At 38.1% G+C, this 24,039-nt stretch overlaps 2 protein-coding genes across 2 annotated transcripts; one reads left to right on the forward strand and one right to left on the reverse strand.

Moving 5' to 3' along the window:
- On the reverse strand, positions 10,540 to 13,591 carry LOC109229994 (plasminogen-binding group A streptococcal M-like protein PAM). Its single transcript, XM_019395532.1, has 3 exons — positions 13,544 to 13,591; positions 11,322 to 11,390; positions 10,540 to 11,226 (listed from the first exon to the last, which is right to left on the reverse strand). The coding sequence occupies exons 1-3, from the start codon at positions 13,589 to 13,591 to the stop codon at positions 10,540 to 10,542; spliced, it is 804 nt and encodes a 267-aa protein (XP_019251077.1).
- On the forward strand, positions 20,140 to 21,507 carry LOC109230462. The gene is made up of 2 exons (XM_019395957.1): positions 20,140 to 20,745; positions 21,390 to 21,507. Exons 1-2 carry the CDS (start codon positions 20,310 to 20,312, stop codon positions 21,440 to 21,442), a joined length of 489 nt encoding a protein of 162 aa, XP_019251502.1. The 5' UTR covers positions 20,140 to 20,309; the 3' UTR covers positions 21,443 to 21,507.

Raw genomic sequence — 24,039 nt, forward strand, 5'->3', positions numbered from 1 at the left:
GTGAATGACAAATGTCAACCACAATAAACTTTTTAATGATGAAAAACTTTTATTTTAAAAATACCGTTGCAGTACATGGGCGGCTGTAATGAAAGGTTTTCTTTCACTCTCTATTTTGTCTTTTGACAATTTCTAAGGCCATTGACGCTTATCTCTTTTCACTTGACTTTGGACTGCATCTCTCTGCTTTTAGCATTTTCGCACAATCTTGCCGGTTCCCATTGGAATAGATGAATCTTCATTCTATAAGTAAACAACCAAAAGTCATATTTTACTTGAATGGATGTGACTGTTAATGAATGAGTATGAGTTGTTGGCTTGCATTATTTATAGGCGTCACAATTTTTTTAGTATGTACAATATTTAGGTTATTTAGAAGGGCATTTTAGTAATTCAATTTTTAGTTTTGAGGTTCCCATTTTTATAATAATAATATATATATATATATATATATATATATATATATATATATATATAACAATTCAGTAAAATTTCACAAGTGGAGTCTTGGGAGGGTAGTGCGTACGCAGACCTTATCACTGTTCCGAGGGAGTAGAGAGAGGCTATTTCCAATGTGTGTGTATGAAGAGGCATCTTTTATGATCACTTCATAACTTTGAAAAACCTTTCTCTTTAGAAAACATTACGGTACCGTTAAAAGAATTTCTGTATTCACAAAAGTTAATCATATCTAATTGCTTGTGAACTTTTACTTGAAAAGTCTTTTTATATCAATAGTACTATCCTTTCGTGAAAGTAGATTTCAAATAGTTTATCAATTTCGGCTTCTCATTTGGGTTGACCATAATTATTGGGGGTAAGAACTAAAGTTTTACCAAGTAAAGGTGAAAAGTAAAGATAGAGTTTAATTTTTGAGGAATTCCAACATTTTTAGAATAAAAATTAGTCCAGTATGCATTTCTTGGTAATACAATAATGAAAAAGTATTGATATCTATTGGACACACATTTTCATTTTGGAGAAATAGACCAAAATTTTGACAATTTTTATATTAAGGAGGACGGCCAAATATATAGATAGCCCATCAAACTTGGTACAGTATCATTTAAATACCTCATCTTCAGCCATGACCAGTTGAATACGTTTAATTGATATAAATGTGTGTCATGGATACTCAGTTTTGAATCACTCAGTTTATATGCAAGATATAGCAATAATTTTTTTAATTTTTTTTCCCTATTATAGATGCCAAAGTCCCGTCGAAATGATACTGCTTTTCTATTCTAGTTTCTGCATTCCTTTCGACCTTTTGTAATTTCCCTCTCAAAGTCTCATATCTATCATTTCCCCAGTTGCCAAAGTTGCAATAAAAACAAGATGTTGGTACTCACTTCAAACCAATAGCAATTTTCTCCTTGAATTCTTTAGTTACATTGGATTGAAGTCTCTAGTCTCTACATACAGCTATAGCTTGCTCTTCTAGGTCACTTTAAGTGCTATGACTTACCTGTATTACTATTAATACACACTATTTTCTATTAATTCGACCTAAAAATAGTACTAGTATATTTTGTATTTGAATTAAATTAATTCTAAATATTTTATTTTATTCTTCATGAAAAACTTCTATAGGCACACAAATATTATGACATATATAAAATAATAAGTTTCAAATATTCTTTTTTGTTTAAATTGCCTATCCGAGTAAAACTACTTTAGGAAAAATTGAAAAGGAATGAATAATGTCTAATGGACGGCTGTTACTAAAAAGTTTCGAATTTCGACGTATCAATCTACAGTATCTTTCACACTAATCATAGATTTAAATGTGTGCGTCATTTTCCAAATCTCTTTCCACGACAAATTTCAAATCACCCAAAATCCCAGTAGTTTCCCTACAGGCTTGTGTTTGTGTGTAGACTGCGTTTGTTAGCCGGTGCCTTTTTCCCAATGGGTTGGATCCCACTTCTTGTTAGGTTATTAGTACTCTCTCTTGCTAGGGCCAAAAGTTTTTCTTTTTAATACTTTGGTATTCAAACACGATAGATCTAATTAATTCAGATTTACAGCATGCAAGCTCTACTGTTAAAAATGTTTTTTATTATGAATTCCTTCCTCCTCAGACCGAATGAAGGATCATATCCATCCCACCACTCCTCTCGGTACTAAAGAATATTTTTATTTGCATCAAACAATAGACACAAGAAAATGTTCTTTTATATTTTTAAAGTTTATTCCAATAGTCAACACTAGAAGGATATATTGCTTTACAACAAGCCAAAAGAACTACTATACACAATTAAAAAAGTTCTGAAATTCTGTACGATGCATGGAAAAGGGAAAATATTAAAGTCAAGCATGATCGATGGAACAACAGAAACATTCGTCCCAAGAACAAGACAGAAGAAAATGCCAAGAGTTTTTTTTTTATATATATAAAATATATTAACTCCATAGAATTATATTGCTCCAACCGATATTAATAATCTATATGTACCTTTGTTTTCAAAATTCCAAGCGAAAATTGACATTACTAGTTTACCCTTTGAAAAAATCTGCTCTCCATAAGTCTCAATCGTACCAAAAAGCTAACAAAATATTGAAAAAGAGGGGCCCGGGTACAATAAAGAAAATGGTTTTAGCAATGAATAATTTCTCTGCTTAATAGCGTACGATGCCTAACAATAGGTAATACATAGAAGTCATGAGCTAAAGAGCTTCTACTCACCTTACGTAATTATAATTGCATCGACCGCTTCACAATCCCAATTAGTGGTGTGAATTTGGGCGACATCACACTTTACTAATAAAAACTATTTTTTGTTAGGAATTTCTCCCTTTTCAGAAATCGAATATGAAGAATCATATTCATCCTACCACACCTCTCGATAATAAAAAAAATTTAATTTGTATCAAACAATAGACACAAGAAAATGTTCTTTTTTATTTATAAAGTTTATTTCAGTAGTCAACACTAGAAGGATATATTGCTTTACAACAAGCCAAAAGAACTACTATACACAATTACAAAAATTCTGAAATCCTGTACGATGCATGGAAAAGGGAAAATATTAAAGTCAAGCCATGTTCGATGGAACAACAGAAACATTCAACCCAAGAACAAGACAGAAGAAAATGCCAAGAGGTTTTTTTTTTTTTAATAAAACATATTAACTCCATAGAATTGCTCCAACCGTTTGTTCGCCTCAGGTATTGTATTCCCTGCTGCTATTATTTGGTATTACTTATCCTTTATCTCCCCCCTTTTCTTTCTCTTCCTTCTTTCTTCCTTCCTTGCTTTAATTTCCTCTTCTTCTTCTTGTCCTTCCTGAGCCGAGGGTCTATTGGAAACAGCATCTCTGCCTGCATTAGGTAGGGGTAAGGTCTGCGTACAGACTACCCTCCCCAGACCTCATCTGTTGGGATCAAACTGGGTTTGTTGTTGTTGTTGTTGTTGTTAATTGCTCCAACCGATATTAATAATCTATATGTACCTATGTTTTCAAAATTCCAAGCGAAAAATTGACATTACTAGTTTACCCTTTGAAAAAATCTGCTCTCCTCAAGTCTCAATCGTACCAAAAAGCTAACAAAATATGAAAAAAGAGGGGCCCGGGTACAATAAAGAAAACGGTTTTAGCTATGAATAATTTCTCTACTTAATAGCATACGATGCCTAACAACAGGTTATACATGGAAGTCATGAGCTAAAGATCTTCTAATTGAAACTTTTAGGGGCCTAATGGGAAAGATCTGAATTAGTAACAGCTATTGGACCGACCTTTACCTTTGGTGAACTATGTTATTATATGCGGTAAAATATGTTCATATTTAATGTTCGCACAAGAAAGTGATACGTGGAACCGAAGACAAAAGACAGTTGGGCTAGAGGGCAATGATATCGCTTGTTATGGGAGAGAATGATATTCATAAAGGCGAAGTAAATTATCACTTGGTACAATTTAATGAAGAATATTCTGTAGTATTAAGTGCACGGTTCGTTACAGAAAATAAGGCATTTATTGCCTATCGTTACACATTCTTCAATGACCCTCATAATTGTCATTTAAGGGAAGCTTGATCCTAGGACCTTGTTCCCTAGGTACAATTATAAATAGTGAGCTTTACCATCATTGTAAGGCACATGAATTTTCTGACAAGCACACACTAGACTTTGTTGAAAGCTCAATAACATTTCACTTTCTTGCTTATTTATATTGTTCTTACTGCCTCCGGAAACTCTTTTCCCGGGCTCAAGATCTCTATCGTCTTATATCGATTTTAACATTAAGCCTAACATTTTTGTTTAATTCTTGTATCATTTTAGGATCAAATCGATTCACTTGTCAATAAATCACGTATAAATTCAACGGTACCATTTTATGGGTAAACAGTTTGGCGCCCACAGTGGGGCATAGACAGTTGTGTAATTGAATTGATCCCTGCATCTATTACTAACTTGTTTGATTCTTTGTTCTTAGCAAAAATCACTAAATATGGCATATGACGATGTCAACATCACACACAACGCTGAGGCCCAAAGAAATCATCCTCAGCACGAAGATTCCATCAGTGATACCCGTAACGAGGGGGACGAGGCCACGCCGGTTCACGGTGGGCAAAATCCGCGACACGTTTGAGAGATAACTCCTGATGATGCTGAAGCGAACACGTAGTTGAAACAGTAAGGATCCTGAGGGAGAAACAAAAGGCCATTATGGGCTATCTCTTGCGGCAGGATCAGGTAATGACAGAATTAAGGCATGTGTTGTCGGGTGCTTCCAACAACGCGAATGAACGAGGTCCAGTTCCTTTTAATGCTCTCGCTAATCAAACAAAGCCAAGGGTCGATAATAACACCCCGAGGGGCGAAGACGGTTTTGACAGGGCCGGGGGGAAGGGTAGTGGTTCCAGCAACAACAATGAGAATGATCCCTTTAAAACCGAACTCGTGCGGTTCATGAGAGAAATGAACGGCTGAATGGATCAAATTCCGAGCGCACCACCAATATTGAAAGGACCGGACTCGAAGAAGTACACCCAATTCAAACCAAGCGCGGCACCAGAGTTGATCCAGAAATGGTTAAAAATGCCGGATGTGCCAAAGTATGATGGGACTTCAGATCCTCAGGAGCATATCACCATACAATGGCAGTGAAGGGGAACGATTTGGCTCCACATGAGATCGAGTTAGTCTTATTGAAGAAATTCGGAGTGACCCTCATGAAGAGGGCCCTGACATGGTATTCACTCTATCCCGAGCATTCTATAGATTCCTTCGAGATGCTCGCTGATTCTTTCATTAAGGCTCATGTCGGGAACATGAAGGTACAGGCCCGAAAGGCAGACATATTCAGGATTGCACAAGGAGAGTCTGAATTGCTATGCGAGTTTGTGACCAGATTCTAGAAGGAAATAATGCTGCTATCGGGCGTACCGGATGAATGGGCAGCTAAAGCATTCACTAAAGGTCTGAATCCAAGGAGTTCCGATGCTTTTCGAAAATTGAAGAAAAGTCTGTTTGAGTCCAGGAAACACATCGGCAGATGTTCACAACTGGTACGAATCAAAGATAAGAATTGAGGATGATCATTTCGGTTTCCCAACACCAACTAAGGGTCGAGATGGGGAGAAAGACAAAGGTGTCGGCAACCCATAATAAGAGACTCCGGGAAGTCGCCAAGGACGACATTACTTTCACGGAGGAAGACGCAGATGGATTGTTGTCGCCGCACAATGATGGTAATCTCTTTAAATGTCTTAGATTTTAAAATTAAACGTGTTTTGGTGAACCTAGGAAGTTCGGCCAACATCATTCAATGGAGAGTGTTGGAGCAAGCCAAGCTCATCGAAAGCATCATTCCGGCCATAAAACTCCTCGCCGGGTCAACCTAGCAAGTGTGACAATCCGAGGAGAGATCTTGCTGGCCACGAATGCCGAAAGGGTAATGAAGACGACCCTTTTCGAGATGGTGGACGGCGATATGGGCTATAATATTATCTTGGGGAGACCGCGGTTGCACGAAATGAAGGTTGTGCCATCAACATATCACCAGTTGCTGAAATTCCCAACTCCTGAGGGAATTAAACAAATAAAAGGCGACCAAATGGCAGCAAGGAAGATGAATGTGATATAAGTTTCCAGTAGCAAAAGGAAGGAGAATACGACATAGAAATTACAGGAACCGACACCTGCTTCCGAGATGAGCGAAGTCAGCCAAGGGGGAGGAGGAGTCGGAATCCTATCAGGTACCAAGATATTTCATGTACCAGAAGAAACGGACGCAACAAAATCCATGGCAAAAGAACTTGAACAAGTCGCATTGTTCAAAAAATTCTTAAAGAGGAAATTCCACTTGGGGACAGGACTACACTCCGAGCTCATGCCTGGATTTATCGAATTTCTTAAACTTAATGTCGATTTATTTGTGTGGTCGCATGCGAATATGATAGGTATTCCGCCAGAAGTGGCAGTGCACAAGGTAAGCCTGGATCCCAACATCCCTCCGGTAAGATAGAAAAAACATCTTATTGCCGAGGTCAGGAATAAATTCGTCAAAGAAGAGGTAACTTGTTTGCTTGATATTGGTTCAATCCGAGAGGTAAAGTATCATGAATGGCTAGCCAACGTAGTAGTAGTTCCAAAGAAGAATAATATGTTTCGCATGTGCGTAGACTATAAGAATTTAAATAAGGCGTGCCAGAAATACTCATTCTCATTGCCAAACATTGATCAAATGATTGATGTGACGACCGGGCACGAGTTAATGAGTTTCCTCGATGCTTACTCCTAGTACAACCAAATCAAGATGAACCCAAAGGATCAGGAATAAACTTCGTGCATAACGAACTTTGGCACATATTGTTACAATGTGATGCCTTTCGAGCTAAAGAACGTTGGAGCAACTTATCAACGGCTCGTAAACAAAATATTTGAGAAAAAAATAGGGAAAAACTATGGAAGTTTACATAGATGATATGCTGGTTAAGTCTTTGAATGCAGGTGACCATCTGAAACACCTGCAAGAGACCTTTGACATCTTAAGGAAACACAACATATATCTTAACCCTGATAAGTGTGCGTGCAGGATCAACTCTGGTAAGTTCCTAGGTTTCCTCGTTACGCAAAGCGGGATCGAGGTTAACCCCGATAAAATTAAAGCCATCGAAGACATCTTGGAGCTGCTATCAAGCATAAAAGAGTTTTAAAAGGTAACAGGGAGACTGACCTCTTTGAGCATATTCATTTCCCGGTCTTCGAAAAAATGCCATCATTTCTTCGCACTTCTCAAAAAGAAGAATAACTTTGAATGGACACCGGAATGTCAACAGGTTGTGAAGGATCTGAAAAGGTATTTGTCAAGTCCTCTGTTACTGTCAAAACCGGAGGAAGGCAAACAACTACTAATCTACTTAGCGATCTCAGAGGCAGTGGTAAGTATTGTTTTAGTCCGCGAGGATGAAGGTACATAATCTCCTATTTATTATGTAAATAAAATTTTGACGGGAACAAAAACTTGCTATCCATATCTGGAAAATTGGCCTTAGCCCTTGTAGTCACTGCTCGAAAGCTAAGGCCTTATTTCCATTGTCACCCGATAGTTGCAGTGTCCACTTTTCCCCTGCGCAGGTAGGCTGGCCAAGTGGGTCATCAAAATGAGCGAATTTAACATAAAATATAAACCTAGGACTGCAATTAATTCACAAGTTTTGGCCGACTTTGTGACCGATTTTAGTCTGGAAATTTTACCTTTGGCTACCAAAGAAGCAGCAATGGTGTCGGAATCGACATCAAGAGTTTGAACCTTGTTCACGGACAGAGCTTCCAATGTGAAAGGGCCCGGGCTCGGCTTAGTGTTAACCACACCCTTGGGAGAAACCCTAAGGCAGTCCATAAGAACTGTTCCTCTGACTAACAATGAAGCGGAGTATGAAGCTTTGATTGCAGGGCTCGAATTGGCCTGGGGACTGGACTCCGAGGTCATAGAAATCAAATGCGACTCCCACTTGGTAGTAAATCATGTCTACGAGACTCTTGAAGCCAAAGAGGAACGCATGCAACAATACGTAATAAAAGTCCAAGCTCTGCTCGCTCGATTCCCAGAATGGTCAATTCTGCATATCTCGAGGGAGGAGAATGCGAAAGCAGATGCACTATCAAACCTTGGATTGTCCAAAGAGATGAAGGATATGACTTCGATACGGTAGTACAACTTATGTATTCGTTATTGGACGCGGATAGCTATTACGAAGTAAACGCGACCAATTTGGTCTGGAATTGGAGAAACGAGATTATTGATTTTCTCAAGCACGGAAAATTGCATGAAGATCTCTAAGGCATCTCGGGCACTGCGCACTAAAGCAACTTGATACAGCTTCAAGGGGAGTCAGTTGTACTAAAAGATTTTTCCAAGGCCCATTGGCCCGATGTCTGGGAGCCTCCGAAGCTAATTATGTTATGCGAGAAGTCCACGAGGGGATCTGCAGAAATCACTCAGGCGCGGATTCCTTAGTATTACAATTAATTAGGGCAGGATACTATTGGCTCCGGATGGAACAAGACGCCAAAGCTTATGTTCAAAAATGTGATAAATGTCAACGCTACGCATCGTTGGTACATCAACTGGTAGAGCCATTAAACTCAGTTTTGTCACCATAGCCGTTCATGAAGTGGGGAATGGATACCGTCGGATCACTGCCACCGGCCCCCGGTAAGGTAAGATTTCTTTTGATTTTAACTGACTATTTTTTAAGTGGATTGAAGCAGGTCCTTATCAGAAAATCGATGAACGTGAAGTGGTAGATTTCTTATGAGAGAATATAATTTGCAGACTTGTGATACCAAAAGAGAAAGCCTGCGACAACGGGCCATAATTTATAGGCGCAAAGGTCATAAAGTTCCTTGAAGACTTAAAAATCAAAAGGATCACATCATCACCCTATCATCCGGGCACAAACGGTCAAGCAGAATCAAAAAACAAGGTGATTATACAAAATCTCAAAGAGAGATTAGAAGCAGCTAAAGGTAAATGGCCCGAAAAGCTTCCAGGTGTACTATAGGCATACTGAATAACAGCCAAATCGAGCACGGGGGAGACTCCTTTCTCTCTTGTGTACGGGGCAGAAGCCCTGATCCCGGTGGAAGTAGGAGAGCCCACCCTGAGATATTTTCGGGCAAACGAAGAAGCAAACAATGAAGCATTGTTAGTCGATTTGGAGATGCTCGATGAACGCAGGGAATTGGCGCATATAAGGATGGCAACCCAAAAGTAGAGAATAGAGAGATATTAAAATCGAAGAGCCAACCTCCGTTATTTCAAAGTAGGAAACTTGGTTTTAAGGAAAGTAACTCAGAACACTCGGGCTCTCAATGCGGGGAAGCTAGGAAGGACCCTATCGAGTTTCAGTTGTCACCTAGAAAGGGTCATACAAGTTAGAAAATCAAGATGGAGAAAAGTTTCCAGGCAACTAGAATGTGTCACACCTCAAGGGATACTATTGCTGATGAGCCTCGCCTGTACTGAAAGAATGTGTTGCACTCTTTTTTCCTTTGTTCAGTTTTTTTCCCAATTGGATTTTTCTGATAAGATTTTTAATGAGGCAGCAACAGAAAGCATACTACGATAGAAGCTTCAGCAGAAGCAATAAGACCTTTAAATGAAAAGGCACACAAGCAAAGAACCACTAAGGAGCAATTAGATAGTCTTTTGCTCGATAGCAAACTTCTTACCGGAAAGTAAAGTTTGCTGTCGATCAGAGATAACCCGACTGTTCACAAGTGCAGCCACTTGGGGATTGTTAGATAATCTTTGGCTCGATAGCATAAATTCTTAAGGGTAAGTGAAGTTTGCTATTGAACTGAAAATTATCTAGCCATTCACTAGTGGAATCCTCGAAGGTGTAAAACTTCCAATGTTCAAATTCGCATTCCCGAATTCGAACAATAAGGGGAATGATATGAGGATACAGCAACAATGACTGCTACATCGACCTGAATACGAAACCCAAAAACATAGTTGTATCATCGGGACTGGGGACTGCGCGGCCAGCCCCGTAGAAAAAAGTTGTACAAGTTAGCCACAAGAAATGGCAATTTCTTTTTAGCATAGTGTGTGCTTATGTACTTTTGAAAATGGAAAGAATAAATTAAAGTCCTTTTATTTCTATCTTGTTTCTTGTCTTAATGGTGAATTGATTTTATCATTTGAAAGTTAAACAAGTACTTCAAATGCTAGTGCCGTAATGAACAGGAGATGTCTTCTTTAAGAGCACCGTAAACATAAGAGGGAACTCTCTTATAAAACCCTCACGTTAAAGGATTTATTTTGGAAGAACTTATGCCCGGAATCCAAATGTTCTCGAGGAAATGCACCCGAAGCCTTGCACAATTCGACGCAAAGAGTAAAACTTACGCAAATACTTAAACGAAAAATATGCAAAGAGTTGCGTGAATGCTTGAATGAAAAGTATGCAAAAATAAAAATTTGCACAGTATGCAAACGAAAAAGTACTTCAACTCACAGCAAATGTGCCAAGTAGCACAGATACAAAAGTATGGAATAGAAAAGAAAGCAAGAACTAAGATACTGTATCTTCGAAACTCGGAGGAAGAGAAGCATCTGCACCCCCAGGAGAAGTGGGTAGATCCGCCGCTGGCTCAATATTTTGGCCTTCAGCATTATCACCTTTCGCTTGTTCTACAGTTCCTGAGAACTCAGAACTAGGACCAGAAGAGTCAGTAGCATCAGGCCGGACCGGAAGACCCCTTTTGGCAATTGACTCCAGCTCACGGGCCTTAGCGATTTCGGCATCAAAGTCAATGACACCCGCTTTGGCCTTTTCCAAGTTTTTTCTGCTCATGCTATACATAGCATATGTTTTTTCAACAATGAGGGAAGACGCTCGGTGCTGGAGTTCTTCTTTAAGTCGGTCGACCTCGGCAGAAAGGTTATCCCGCGTGGATCTGGTGGATCGGAGGCTGACATCAAGCTCGCGGACAATAGAGCTGAAAACTCTATTGTGCTCGATGGTCCTGTTATGCTTCTCCTCTAACCGGGCATGCTTTGCCTCTGCTACAGTAACCTCTTCAGTTTTGGAGTTTAAGGATGCCTCCAAATTATTCAATCTTTCTGCAGTGGCATCCTCGCGATCAGATGCAGCAAGAACGACATTATGGACCTCAACCCATTTGGCCTTAGTTTCTTCAAATTGTGCCCTTAACGGGGCGACCTCCTGGCTAAGAGTCACTACCTCTTGCTTGCTTTGCTGCAACCAAGCCTCCAACTCAATGGCCTCAGCAGCTCATACTTCCAGTTCTAAGAGGCGAGTAGTAGTTTGGTCTCGCTCGGGCAAAGTCGAACCCACTCGGAGGTAAGTTCCTCCTTGTCATGAATCAGCCTTTGAAGGCCCTCGGAAGCAAGGAAATTGGCCTGCAAAACAAAAATACAACTTCAAAACCATGCCATAACAAAGATAGAAGAAACGACAGAGGAAATAAAGCATATACCGCTGATACGTTGTGCATGGCATTGTTTAACAAACACACTCTTAAGAGAGTTTGTATCTTATCCCTATCTTTTTCTGAAGCCAGAGGCTTCACATAGTTAGCATGCTCCACCAGCCAGGATAACAGATGACATCCAGTAGAAACCGAGAGGGTGGCACTCCTCCTCCTTTGGGGATCTTCGGAAGGGACAAAATATTTTTGGCCCAAATTCCCATGAACTGGGGACTAGGGAAGAGGGACATCCTCCTCTCGGGAAACTGGGGCCGATGGAGATGATGTAGCAGTTACTGGTGGCGAAGGCAGAGTTGGAGAAGAGGGAGATAAAGCAGATGGTGTTGTAGGATGAGAAGCAGCTGCGACAAATATAGTGTTGGTTATTGGTTGCTCATTGTCGCGCCCCCTTTTTCCTTGCGGAGTCCGGATTTCGACATTCATGGGGGAACAACTCTGTTCCTTTTGGCAATTGGGTGTTTGAAGAGTCTCCACCTAACGGATTAAGGTGCATTAGGGCACCTAGAGCAATTAACTCATGTAACCAGTTTGCATTACCAGAGATTAGGGTAAGAGCTCGAAATAACCTTGAGGGGAAGGTGTTAGGCACCCCTCGCGGTCCACAACGGTGGGTACCGGTTGAACTATGTGAATTAGTCAATTAACAAGTAAGAAGTCTCAGCACAAATTTGCAAATAAAGGTAGTTTACACAGTTTAAATACATATATGATCAAGGAGGCTTAGATGGTCTAATGCGCATATATGAAAGTAAAGAGGTTTAGACAGTTTAAACACATATATGTAAAGAAAAAGAAATTTAGATAGTTAAACACATGTGAATTGGGAAAGGGAAGTCCTAAGTTGATTAGCCTATAGGATCAATCTGTGCAATGCCCGGTAATCCTCCTCAACTAGAGGGGCCACACGTGACATTAGCGCGCAGGTCATCATATCCTTTTACTACCCATTACCCTCCCCTTAGTGGTTATAAGCGAGTTTAATTAATGAACTCTAAGCGTGCTTTACCCGTCCCTTCCTTGTGATCCCGGAGGAGTTTAGGACCTCTAGACTTAGGTAGTTCTAGACAACCCTAAGGTGTTTAAAAGGAAAAAGTCTAGGCGACAACAAATAACACATATGATTGTCAATTAAGGAAGCAGATAAAAGGCTCATATTTACCTCCATATATACAAGGCAAATAAGCAGCACGTCTCAAACAACTGATTTTTAAAGAAATTCAGAAAACCTAGGAACATGATATCTAGATGAACATTACATAACAGAACATGCAGCGTTTGTTTTAAGGGAAGTGGCAGAATCCTAACCAGTTTGCCTACTGGTTTTATAGCCTGTTAAGCCTGGACAATTTCATACATAAACAGAACCTGATCTCACAATTATCTAACGGCCTGAGGCTTGCCTAGGCGTGTATATGCAGTCGTAATCTGGAAATCACTTTAAACAATTTGAAGTCATTTCATCCTATAGGCATGCTGATCTAAGTGATGAATATATAGCAGGTGATTTTATACCGATTCATACCAGAATATGCTACCTATGTGTGGGGGCTGTTTTAACCTATTTATTTTAGCGACATGTTTCAAAGCAGATATACATGCAGTCCTAAAACAGGATCTCTAATGCACATGGAGAAGGTTATTTTATTTAAAACGGTATTAGTAACCTAATGGCAGGATTTCTAAGTGATAGCGACTTATGCAGAATCAGAAGTGAAATGATGAACTATAACATGTGATATGCAGAAGCAGTAAATATGATTGTCCTAAGTCAAGATATCTAATGCACGAATTTTGCATGATTTAAATGCGAGTGAGCATAGAAATCCTAAAGCATGGTATCTAATGCGTCATACAAACCTAAAACATGATTTCTACAACAACTCATCATAATGTTAAACCTAAAACATGGTTTCTACCCAATTTACCCCACAGAATGATATAGCTATCCTCCCCTGTTTCACTAGTTACCCCAATATCTGTTTACAAAGAATTATTACAGACCAGGATTGCATAAATGAAAATATAAATTAGACTATCGGGAGCCTGATGCAGGCCAAAATAAACCTGGGAGTACCAGGCCTTCAGTGTAGTCTCAAATGCCAAGAACCTCATAGCCAATGAATGTCCAGGTGTGTCAGAGTTCCCTAAGGATCTCAAGGATCCCGGGCAGTGCTCACACCAAGACCAAATCTCAAATGGGGATTGATTATGTGCAGTGTGGAAGGGCCAGCCCTAGTGTGCCAGAGTTCAGACAGATCTCAAGGATCCCTAAGCAGTACACATACCAGAGGGGAAGAACTTAACAATCTAAGAGTAAAGTGAGAGCTCTTGACACAGTTTGAAAGATTTAGTAAAAACAGTATGGAGATGACTCTAAGAGTGAAATGTTTTCTGAAATGGAAACTAGTTTGGTAGTGAAAAAAAAGTTTGAGAAGAGTACCAAAACATATTTTGAAAACAACAAACAATCAATTGGTCATAAAACATCCAGATTCAGAAACACTTAACAAATAGATATCACATCAGGGTAAAGGGATTGGGGACACATAGAATCACATTGGGGGGGGGGGAGGGGGGTACATGGATAGGGTATAGAGGAAACATACAGACAATAACTGCATAAAACACTTAGGGGTCGTTTGGTTGCCGGTTAAAGTTATGCAGGTATTAGTTATACATGTATTAGTTATGCAGGTATTAGTTATGTATGTATTAGTTATGCAAGAATAAGTAATGCAGGAATTACTTATGCATGCATTAGTTATGCAAGGATTAGTCCTTGAGTAGTGCACGTGAAATTCAAAAAAAAGGCCATGCTAATTGTAGTGTATATAATTCTTTCTTGGATTTTGGTTGAATTTCTTGCTATATTGTTACACACTTTATTTAGTAATTCAAAAATATCAAAGTACAAGATTGTTATTTGCGGTAGAAAACGAACAATGAAAAGTTTGCTGGAGAAAATGGCAATGATTTGTGGTAAATTGATAGGGGTAAATTTGTTATTTCAGTATTTTATCCATGTATTACTAATACATGTATTAGTTATTCCATCTTCTCCCCCACATAAAATAACACACAGATTGACTCATAACTTATACATGTATTATTTATGTAGAATTGTAAAATGCCAACCAAACATGGTATTAGTTATGCTGAATTTTTTACAAAATAACTAATGGCTACCAAACATGGTATAAGTTATGTTACCCCTAATACATGAATAATTTTTCCCCTAACCGGCTACCAAACGACCCCTAAGGGTCTTAGAGACTTAGCAAGTTAGTCATAGACAGTAAACAATTAAGACATAGATCACAGATGTAATATAGAAAGCTGGACATGTCTTGAACATGATTAAATATACAGGCAGGGTCAACCACATATATTAAATAACCAACATGATCACATAGTTAAGGGATTAAACAGATATTCACAAACAGGCTGGTTAAGTATCAGATAACTAGGTGAAGTGTAGACATGCTAATCATACATTGAACAAGACAGAATTTAGACATGCTAAGCAAAGAAGTAAACAGGAAGACATGTTGAATTCATAGTCAATGAACTAGTGCAGGAATGAAACACATAGGGTTTGGGTTTCAAAATTTAACTAGAGACATACCAGTTGAAGAAAAGAGTGCAGAATATAAAGTAGGTGTAGTTCCAATATCTAGCCTTGGCTTTCAGCCGACTAGACCAAGAGTTATCACAAGTAGCAGAGAAAGAAAAGAGAGTTTGAGTGTGAGTGTGTGTCTTTTAACTTGTGTCCGTTTATAGGTAAAAAATAAGAGAGTTTATATAGCACTTAAGGGGTGAATCAAAATAAGGTAAAAGAATCACAGTTCAATCAATTAGGAGCAATTAATCAATCACAGAATCAATTCCCATAAAGGAGTCCGGAATAGACCCCTTAATTGGGGAGCAATCAATTAACGGTCACAACAGGGGTTCCAATTAAGGTAAGGACTCAAAAACATTCCATGTAGGGAGTCAGTAGAAATTCCAAAACCATACTGATAACTAACTAAGGCAAGTATGACTAATTAAGGTCACAAATAGAGAAACAAATAAAATTTCAGCACACACTGATTCTAACAGGACATTTAACAGGAATCAATCAGTAAAATCTTCAAAGAATACTGAATTTAATAGGGAAAACATTTGAATACCTAAATAGAATCAGTGAGTGCAACTGATTCATAGAAATTAACATAATAGAAGAAATCAGTGTAACCATTAGAAACATCTAGGGTTCGAGCATACATACAAAGATTAACCAAATACGTAAAGAGATGAACAAATTAAACATTAAAAGTAGAAAATCTTTTGAAGAATGTCTAGGAAGAACCCTAGTTTAGATAGAGTGACTAAAAATCGAAGTAGTTAATTAAACAAGAAATTTTAGAGGAAAACACCTAATAATACTCGAATCACCTCAGATCTATTGAGAAGAATCGAACAATAGTGAAACTAGGGTTTTCAGAAAATAACTGAGATCAAGAGAATCGGTCAAAAATATATGGATTCATACTTAAAAGCAAGAGAAAATCCATACTCACAAACGAAAGTGGCCTGAGACAGGCCAGTAAACAACTTTTAGGCCAGAACAAGGTTGAATCTTCCATGAGATTCTTCTAAGGACTCATGAAATCAAAGAGCCAGGGAGTATAGGAGACCAGTGGTGGTCGGAGAAGGCACAGAAACACCATAGAAGGGAGGTCTTCGCCGGTGACGGCGATTAGGGTTAGGGTGAGTTGAGAGAGAACTGGAAGGGTGAGGAAAACGGGTGATGGCGGTTGAAGAGAAATGAAGAGGGGAGGGGGGGAGGGTTAGGGTTAGGGTTAGGTGAATTAAAATGGTAAGTTTAATCGTGGACCGTTGATCAAAAGGATCAACGGCCACGATTAAACGGAATTATTGGGTCGGGTGTATACAGATTGGGCTTAAGGGGTTTGGGCTGGTATATTTAAGGATTTGGGCTAATATTAAAGGGGTTTGGGCTGGTATTAAAAGAGGTTAGGTCTGAAATAAAAAGGCTATTTGTTAAATACCCAAATAATTGATAAAAATAATCAACAATGAGAAAAATTATTTTCATGCACAAAGGTGCTTTAAAATAATTATTCAATATTTTAAAAATATAATGGACCAATTTATGGTAAGATAATGCAGTGATGTATGCATGGACTATAATTATAAAATTATTGCAATTGTAACCAAAAGGTATAAATCTGGCCATTTGTGAAATAATTTAAACTTAATATGGCTATAAATAACAAAATTAAATCAATGAAATGTTATAGGGCACTTGTGATGCAATTTTGTAATCATTTATATAAATAAAATACTAAAATAAATTAATTTAAAAATATAGAAATTATGAAAAAATATCAATTGATGCTAATGCATAGTTTTGAAAGTGTATATGCATTTTAAAATATTATAGGAAAAAATTGGGTATCAACACTCGTCAACCGAAGACGGATGGTACCCGGTACTCAACCTCACAATACCAGGCGCGACAACTGGGACTCGGAAGCATGAGTTTGCATCTTCCACCATATCAAACCTCCCCAAGAGTAACGAGGCATCATCCTCGGTTGGTGTAACTAGCTCAATAGATTGAGCATTTTTTTGAGATGATGAAGGTCGTCGTATTCTATGTAGAGAAGCCCCCTCATCACTGCTCCTCCAGCATCATCGATCACCATGGTTCTAGGACCGGCTCAGGCGTGACGCTCATCTTCACGACATTCGGGGATGGCTTAGGCGCTACATTCTTTGCCTTTTTTCCCCCAGCCGCAGAGGAACGTCTTTTTTTTGGTTGCTTGTTCTCCGGTCGGGGACTCGGAGAAGAAGCACTTGCACGAGAAGTAGGCCCGGAGACACCTGTTCAGGTAAAAGCCTCCTGCAGCAGCCTTGTCGCGTCAGCAGGATCAGCCAAAATATCCTCCTCGGGGACAACAACTGAACCCTGGGGTAGACCTTAATTCAACAAGATAAAAAGGTTAATCAGCTATCATATACGAAAGAGAAAAACAAGATGAGTTTAACCTACAATGATTTTTGGCCTTCCACCTATATTTAAGGGCTAGTTCTTTCCATATACGAGTCTCGGTCATAGTAACATCCAAAACCTTTTGGACCCACTGGTCCAAGCCTTCGACCCTCGGTGGAACCCACCGAGTTGCTGAAAGAAGTAAAAGAAGAGGAATCAGTAACAGTGTGGGATGATCTTTAGCTAGAAGAAGAAACAAACGATGAACTTACGAGTACGATCACAATTCCGGAAAGGCTGAAGCCGTGGCCGGAATGATCTCCCCGGTGGCAACTGCAACGAACCGTTCCATCCACCCACGATCGTTGTCATTATCCATGCTGGCTAGAAGAGCATGGTGGCCATGTTTGCTCAAAATTTATCATTCCCCGCAAAAAATCTTGGGGGAATAAAGGTTCATTAGTCGAGCTAGGGTTAGCTCGTCTCCTATCTCCTGGCACAGACGCCAAAGACAAGCGACTGTTCTCCACACAGAAGGACTTACTTGTGCCAGGCAAACCTGTAATGGATGCAGAACTCCACAATAACGGAGTCAAGCTCCCCACTCAAAGAGAACGGCCCCAAAGTGAAGGGATACGTATAAAAATACGTGAAACCCTTCCTAGGTAAGGTTATCTGCTCCGCCAGATCAGGGGTGATAATGTCTAAATCTTGGAAATGGCAATCTTCCTTCACACCAGGAATACTAGAAGGATAGAAGGAAGAAGGGTACACGCCAATGACCCACGTACGAGGGTTAGCAAAAGGATACTTCTCTTCGAAGTGTTTAGTTGCGACAAGACTTCTTGGAATGATGGTGCTCACCGTAGGAGGAGCATCATCATCAGCTTTACCTTTATTTTTTGAAGAACTAGGGTTGGAAGAAGAAGCCATTTTTATCAGAAAGGAAGGAAGGGTTTCTCTGAAAAAGGAGCTTAAACAAAGGTTGAAGACAAAGTACGAGTTTAGTAAAGAGAGTTTGAGAAAGTTTGGAGAATTATGAAGTATAAATGAAGAAGTTTGATTCGTATATGTAAAGGAATAGGCGGCTAAAATCGTGGCCATAATCACCTCGATAAACAGCAAAAGTGATGCTAAATCGTGGGATGACGCGTGTTCGGGACATTAAATGCGGAGAGACTTGCGTCTAATCAACTGTCATAAATTTTTTAGAGGGGGTCAGAGAATTTTTCGCAAAAAAGGTATCTCTACCAACTTTTTGGTGACACAGAGTTATGCCACCGAAAAGCAGGGGGAGTATGTATGGGGTAAAATATGTTCATATTTAATGTTCGCATGAGAAAGTGACACGTGGAGCTGAAGACAGAAGACAAACGGGCCCGAGGGCAATGATCTAGCTTGTTATCGGAGAGAATGATATTCATAAAGGCGAAGTAAATATGCCTACCACCTGGTAGCATTTAATGAAGAATATTCTATAGTATTAAGTGCACGTCCGTTACAGAAAATAAGGCATTTATTGCCTACCGTTACACATTCTTCAATTGCCCTCATAATTGTCATTTAAGGGGGGCTTGATCCTAGGACCTTGTTCCCTATGTACAATTATAAATAGTAAGCTCTACCATCCTTGTAAGGCACATGAATTTGTTCAAAGCTCAATAACATTTCCCTTTCCTGCTTATTTATATTATTCAAACTGCCTCCGGAAGCTCCCGGGCTCAAGATCTCTATCGTCTTATCTTGATTTTAACGTTAAGCCTTATATTTTTGTCTGATTCTTGTATCATTTTAGGATCAAATCGATTCACTTACCTATAAACCAAGTATAAATTCAACTGTACCGTTTTACGGGTAAACATTTATTAACACAACATTGTCAATGCAATTAATACCCACCTTATTAAGTAGTATATTTGTTTGTTATGACGGACTGATCAACTCAAGACCAACTGTGTTATGACTATAAAAAATAAAATGTCAAGATTCGGTGTTTACACTTTACATAGTCGTTATGTATAGAGGAGTATAATTACATCAATTTAATCTATCTAAAAAAATAGGGAAAAAATTGTCAATATTATTAGAATAAATTGTCATCATTATTTGAGACCACGTTGAATAATGAAACCTAGGACGGATAGTGAAAATCAAATGATGTTTACGTAGAGAAGAGTTAATCCTAAAATAAATACAGGGTAAAATAAAATTAAAAAGAAAAATTGATGTTACGTTGCAAAATATCCATATAGCTAGGAGAATCGGAAGTTTCCTTGTAAATTATTGGGAGGATAATGATATCAGATTTTGCAAAAGCACAAAGTATACTCCATATAATAGCCAGCGTGACGCAGAATAATAATTCAAATGACCCCACGATCTTAATTATAGTAAGCAGAAAAATAAGAGATTGGAAGTCATTAAGGCCCAAATCAAACAAAATCAATCAATTCAAATGAAACCTCACTGTCAAAAAGAAGCGGATTCAGAATTTTTATTTGACAGGTTAAACTTTTAAAGTTCTTAGTACATAACATATTATATATTTAAAACTATACGGTTTGATCTATAATATATATATATATATATATATATATATATATATTTCCTCATAAAAATCTAATACTTATTTAAAAATATTGGATTCGGATGAATTTAACAATAGATCCGCCCTAATGTCAAAGGCAACTTAGTAAAATCAGCCTTGAAATACTCCTTTCCTAAACAGTCTTTCTGTTTCCCTTTTCTCAAAACTCCCTCCACATTTCCTTAAACCACACCTTAAACCATCCTGAAAAAAAGAGTCTGTCTCTCTCTCTCTCTCTCATTATGGCATTTCTTCAAAACCAATTTCCACTAGTTTTACTCTTGTTTTTCTTGTTGTTGTGTTTTTCACAGTGTGAAGGGGCTAAGTCAATTCATGATCTCCTTAAATCCAAAGGGTTACCAGCAGGACTTCTTCCTAAAGACGTGAAATCTTACAACTTTTCAGATACTGGACTTCTTGAAGTGTTTCTAGATGGGCCTTGTTTGACTAAGTTTGATACTATGGCTTTTTATGACAGTGTAGTGAAGGCTAATCTCACTTATGGTTCACTTGCTGGAGTTGAAGGCCTTTCTCAACAAGAGCTTTTTGTATGGTTACCAGTTAAAGGGATTATGGTTGATAATCCTTCCTCTGGTCTTATTCTTTTTGATATTGGTTTGGCTCATAAACAGCTTTCTCTTTCTCTTTTTGAAGATCCTCCCCATTGCACATCAGATGGTAAATTCTTTTGTTCTATTTCATTTATCCCTGAATTTTGTTAGAATATTGTAGCAGAGGGATCTCATCCCTCCCATATTGTATTTCTCCTTAAATTATTGTCTTTTTTCTTTCCTTTTTTACATATTTACAGTGTATGTCTCTTTTCATAAGACATTATTTTCTTTTTAATCTGTTTAATAAAGAAAAATAGAATCTGATTTGCTATTGGTTCTCGTATGAAATTCCACTTATTTCGAGGAAAAAGTTCCATTTTTATGGCCCCGTATTGCGGGTTTCTAGTTATACTGACTGCATATAGTTTCCCATGTGAACTGGTTTCTGAAAATGTATTGTGTTACTCGTTTTCTGATTTTCTGGAGAAGTCTTTGTTTTGCTATTGGTTATATGAAATTTCACTTCTTTCGAGGCAAAAAAGTCATTTTTCCTTGCCCCGGATTGTAGTTTCTAGTTCTGTTTGTACTACTATAGTTATCCATGTGATTTCTGAACTGTTTTCTGGAAATGAATTGATTTATCATTTTTTGAAGTTAAGGTACGGCAACTGAACACTTACTAGTACATACAATTAGTGTCTAGTAGTTTTCATATATGTTTAACTGTTTAGTTTCAAGAATTGAATATATTTTCTGTGGAATATGCAGGCGTTTTGAAGAAGAATGGTCGGAAGGAGAAAGGATTTGAAGATCAAAGATAAGAGATGGCCATTTTCGAATTAAATATCCATAATAATTAATTTGGGGGTTGGGGGTGGGGGTGGGGGTGGGTAGTACAAATTGCCAGGCTTGATTATAGGATCTTTCTTTAGACTCCAGTGAGATGAGGATACGGCTGTAAAGATTTTGGGTTATCAGATAGTATGTTGCTATTTTTGTTAATGCTAATCTTCTAACTTTTTATCATTCCCTTTGTTTGATTCTTTGTTTCAAGTTCAACCTCTGTGGATAGATTAAGATAAGAATAAAGCAAGAGATTTCCTACCCCTAAATCTCTCAAAATTATAGTACCTAATATCTATACCAGAATCTTTCCAAAATAAGATTATGTATATGAAATATTCGTACTACTACCATAACTTGATTTTTATTTTTTCTACCATATGTGACCTGCACATTTCATAGGATACTTGTTGTAACGTGGGAGAGATGGGCCCACACGGACTTTGCTCTGCTGTAGGGGCTCCCCTACTTATATGGACGTACTACTTGATTTTCAAGCATCTTTTGCTGGACTTATTATATCGTGGACCCTGGGACTCTTTGTTAGTCTTACAGGTACCTATCAACAAGAGTGCAAACCCAATTGCATGATTGAAGCCCATGTCAAAAGAAAAAGGCAAACAATATTTTAAGTAGAAAAATAAAAATAAAAATTTGAAAGTCCAAAAAAATGAACATTGTTTTGAATAAAATAATGAAAACTACTAATTAATATAGAGAATTTTATAAAAGAAAGTGAATAAACTTTTAGGATAACTCAAGCTAAAAGTAGGACAAGTAATTCCCAGCATAGTAGTTAGTTATTGTATCTTGTGTTTCGTTAACCCAGATACTTACACTTCCCTTCAGGTTTACCAAAATTTAAAGAATTTTTCTACTCATGATTGTAGTTTTCAGAATTTTAGGTTTAACTTTAAAGTGATATCACTTAACCATTTTGTTGTTGAATAAGTAACCCATTTTTTTTCACTTTCCGTGTATATTCTAACTTTTCTTCTAAACATAATTGGAGAAATCTTTGTCTTCTTGAGCCGAGGGTCTTTTGGAAACGCCCTCTCTATTCCAGAGGCGGATCTTGGATTTGAAGGTTCCGGGTGCCATAGTGCTTTGGACTATGACTTGATCTTTTTGGAGTTTCAGTTCGGGTTATTCATCTTTTTGGTTTATATAGACAAATCGATCAAATAACTAATTTAGTAATTATGGTGAGCAACGCATGGAACTTCAATAATATGACTAATATCAACGAAATATTATTATTCATTTACGATTGTCTTTGACGAATTTTCATATTCTGGAGTTATGATTTGATCAAAAGATGGAGAAATAGGACTAAAACTCGCCATAGATGCATGTTTAGATACTCAAAGCAAAAACTTACTTAATAAGCACTAGATATTTCTTTTGCAGTACACTATAAATTTGAAATAGAAGCAAGAATTTATGAAATTTATTACTCAATGGGAACTCATAAGGGAAAAAGAGTTGGCAACAATTGAAGAAAAGGAAAGAAAACAAGAAACAAGGAAAAGAAAGAAAAGGAAGCAAAAAAGAAACAGAAAAGAAGAAAAATGATTCGTTCTCCTGTAAGCAGGAACAGAATTGTTATAAAAAAAGAAAAAAAAAGAAAATGCAGTTGTCAGTGCTCGAACCCAGGCCTAGAAGACAAGACATTAAGCAAGTGCCAATGGCACCAAGCGAACTTTTGATACCTTGGGTGCCACTTCTAATACATATACATTTTCTGTATATACATACATATACATATACGTATTGGACGGAGGTGTGCGGGGTGGCGTGCCACCCCCTTCCTCCTTAGTAGATCCGCCCCTGCTCTATTCCCTCGGGGTAGAAATAATGTCTGCGTACGCACTATCCTCCCCAGAATCCACTAATGGAATTTCACTGTATTGTTGTTGTTGTTGTTGTATAATTCGAGAAATCTAGTCCTACCAGCAGCAAAGAAATTGTCTTAGTATTGTAACAACCGAATTTAAGGAGACATGTAGCATTGTATTTTAGTGACCTATGTTAGGACCGACAAAGCAGGTGTCATGCCGAAACTAGCAAAGCAAACCTTGAATGACGATAAAGCAGATAACATAAGAGAAATATACCAAAGAGACACAAACATTTAATGTGGTTCGGTCAATTGACCTACGTCCATGACGGAGATGAGCAATCCACTATAATAAAAGAGAGTACAAAATATCGAGAGAACAACCTCACGAAGAGGCAATCACAAGTGACACACTAACACTTGTCCTGCAAAGTTCTCCCCCTAAACACGACTCTCAAACCCCTTATGGCTACATTGTGGATGCTACTGAATGAGAAGGACGGATCTTCAATTTATAGAAGTCCAAACCTTTTCCTACAAGAAAAAGGACTAGCCAAATATGAAAGAATTACATTTTCCTCTAGGAAAAAAAGCCAAATTATGGTAAATATGTTGTCCTTTCCTTCATGATATAGGAAAACCAAATATAGTAAGAAAATCAGGACAATCCTAATAATTCTCCCCCTTGGACTGGATTTTCTGACAAAATAAATTTGACCCATCTTCTCCACATAG

The sequence above is a fragment of the Nicotiana attenuata genome, chromosome 7, assembly GCF_001879085.1.
Source record: "Nicotiana attenuata strain UT chromosome 7, NIATTr2, whole genome shotgun sequence".
Taxonomy (NCBI): Eukaryota; Viridiplantae; Streptophyta; class Magnoliopsida; order Solanales; family Solanaceae; genus Nicotiana; species Nicotiana attenuata.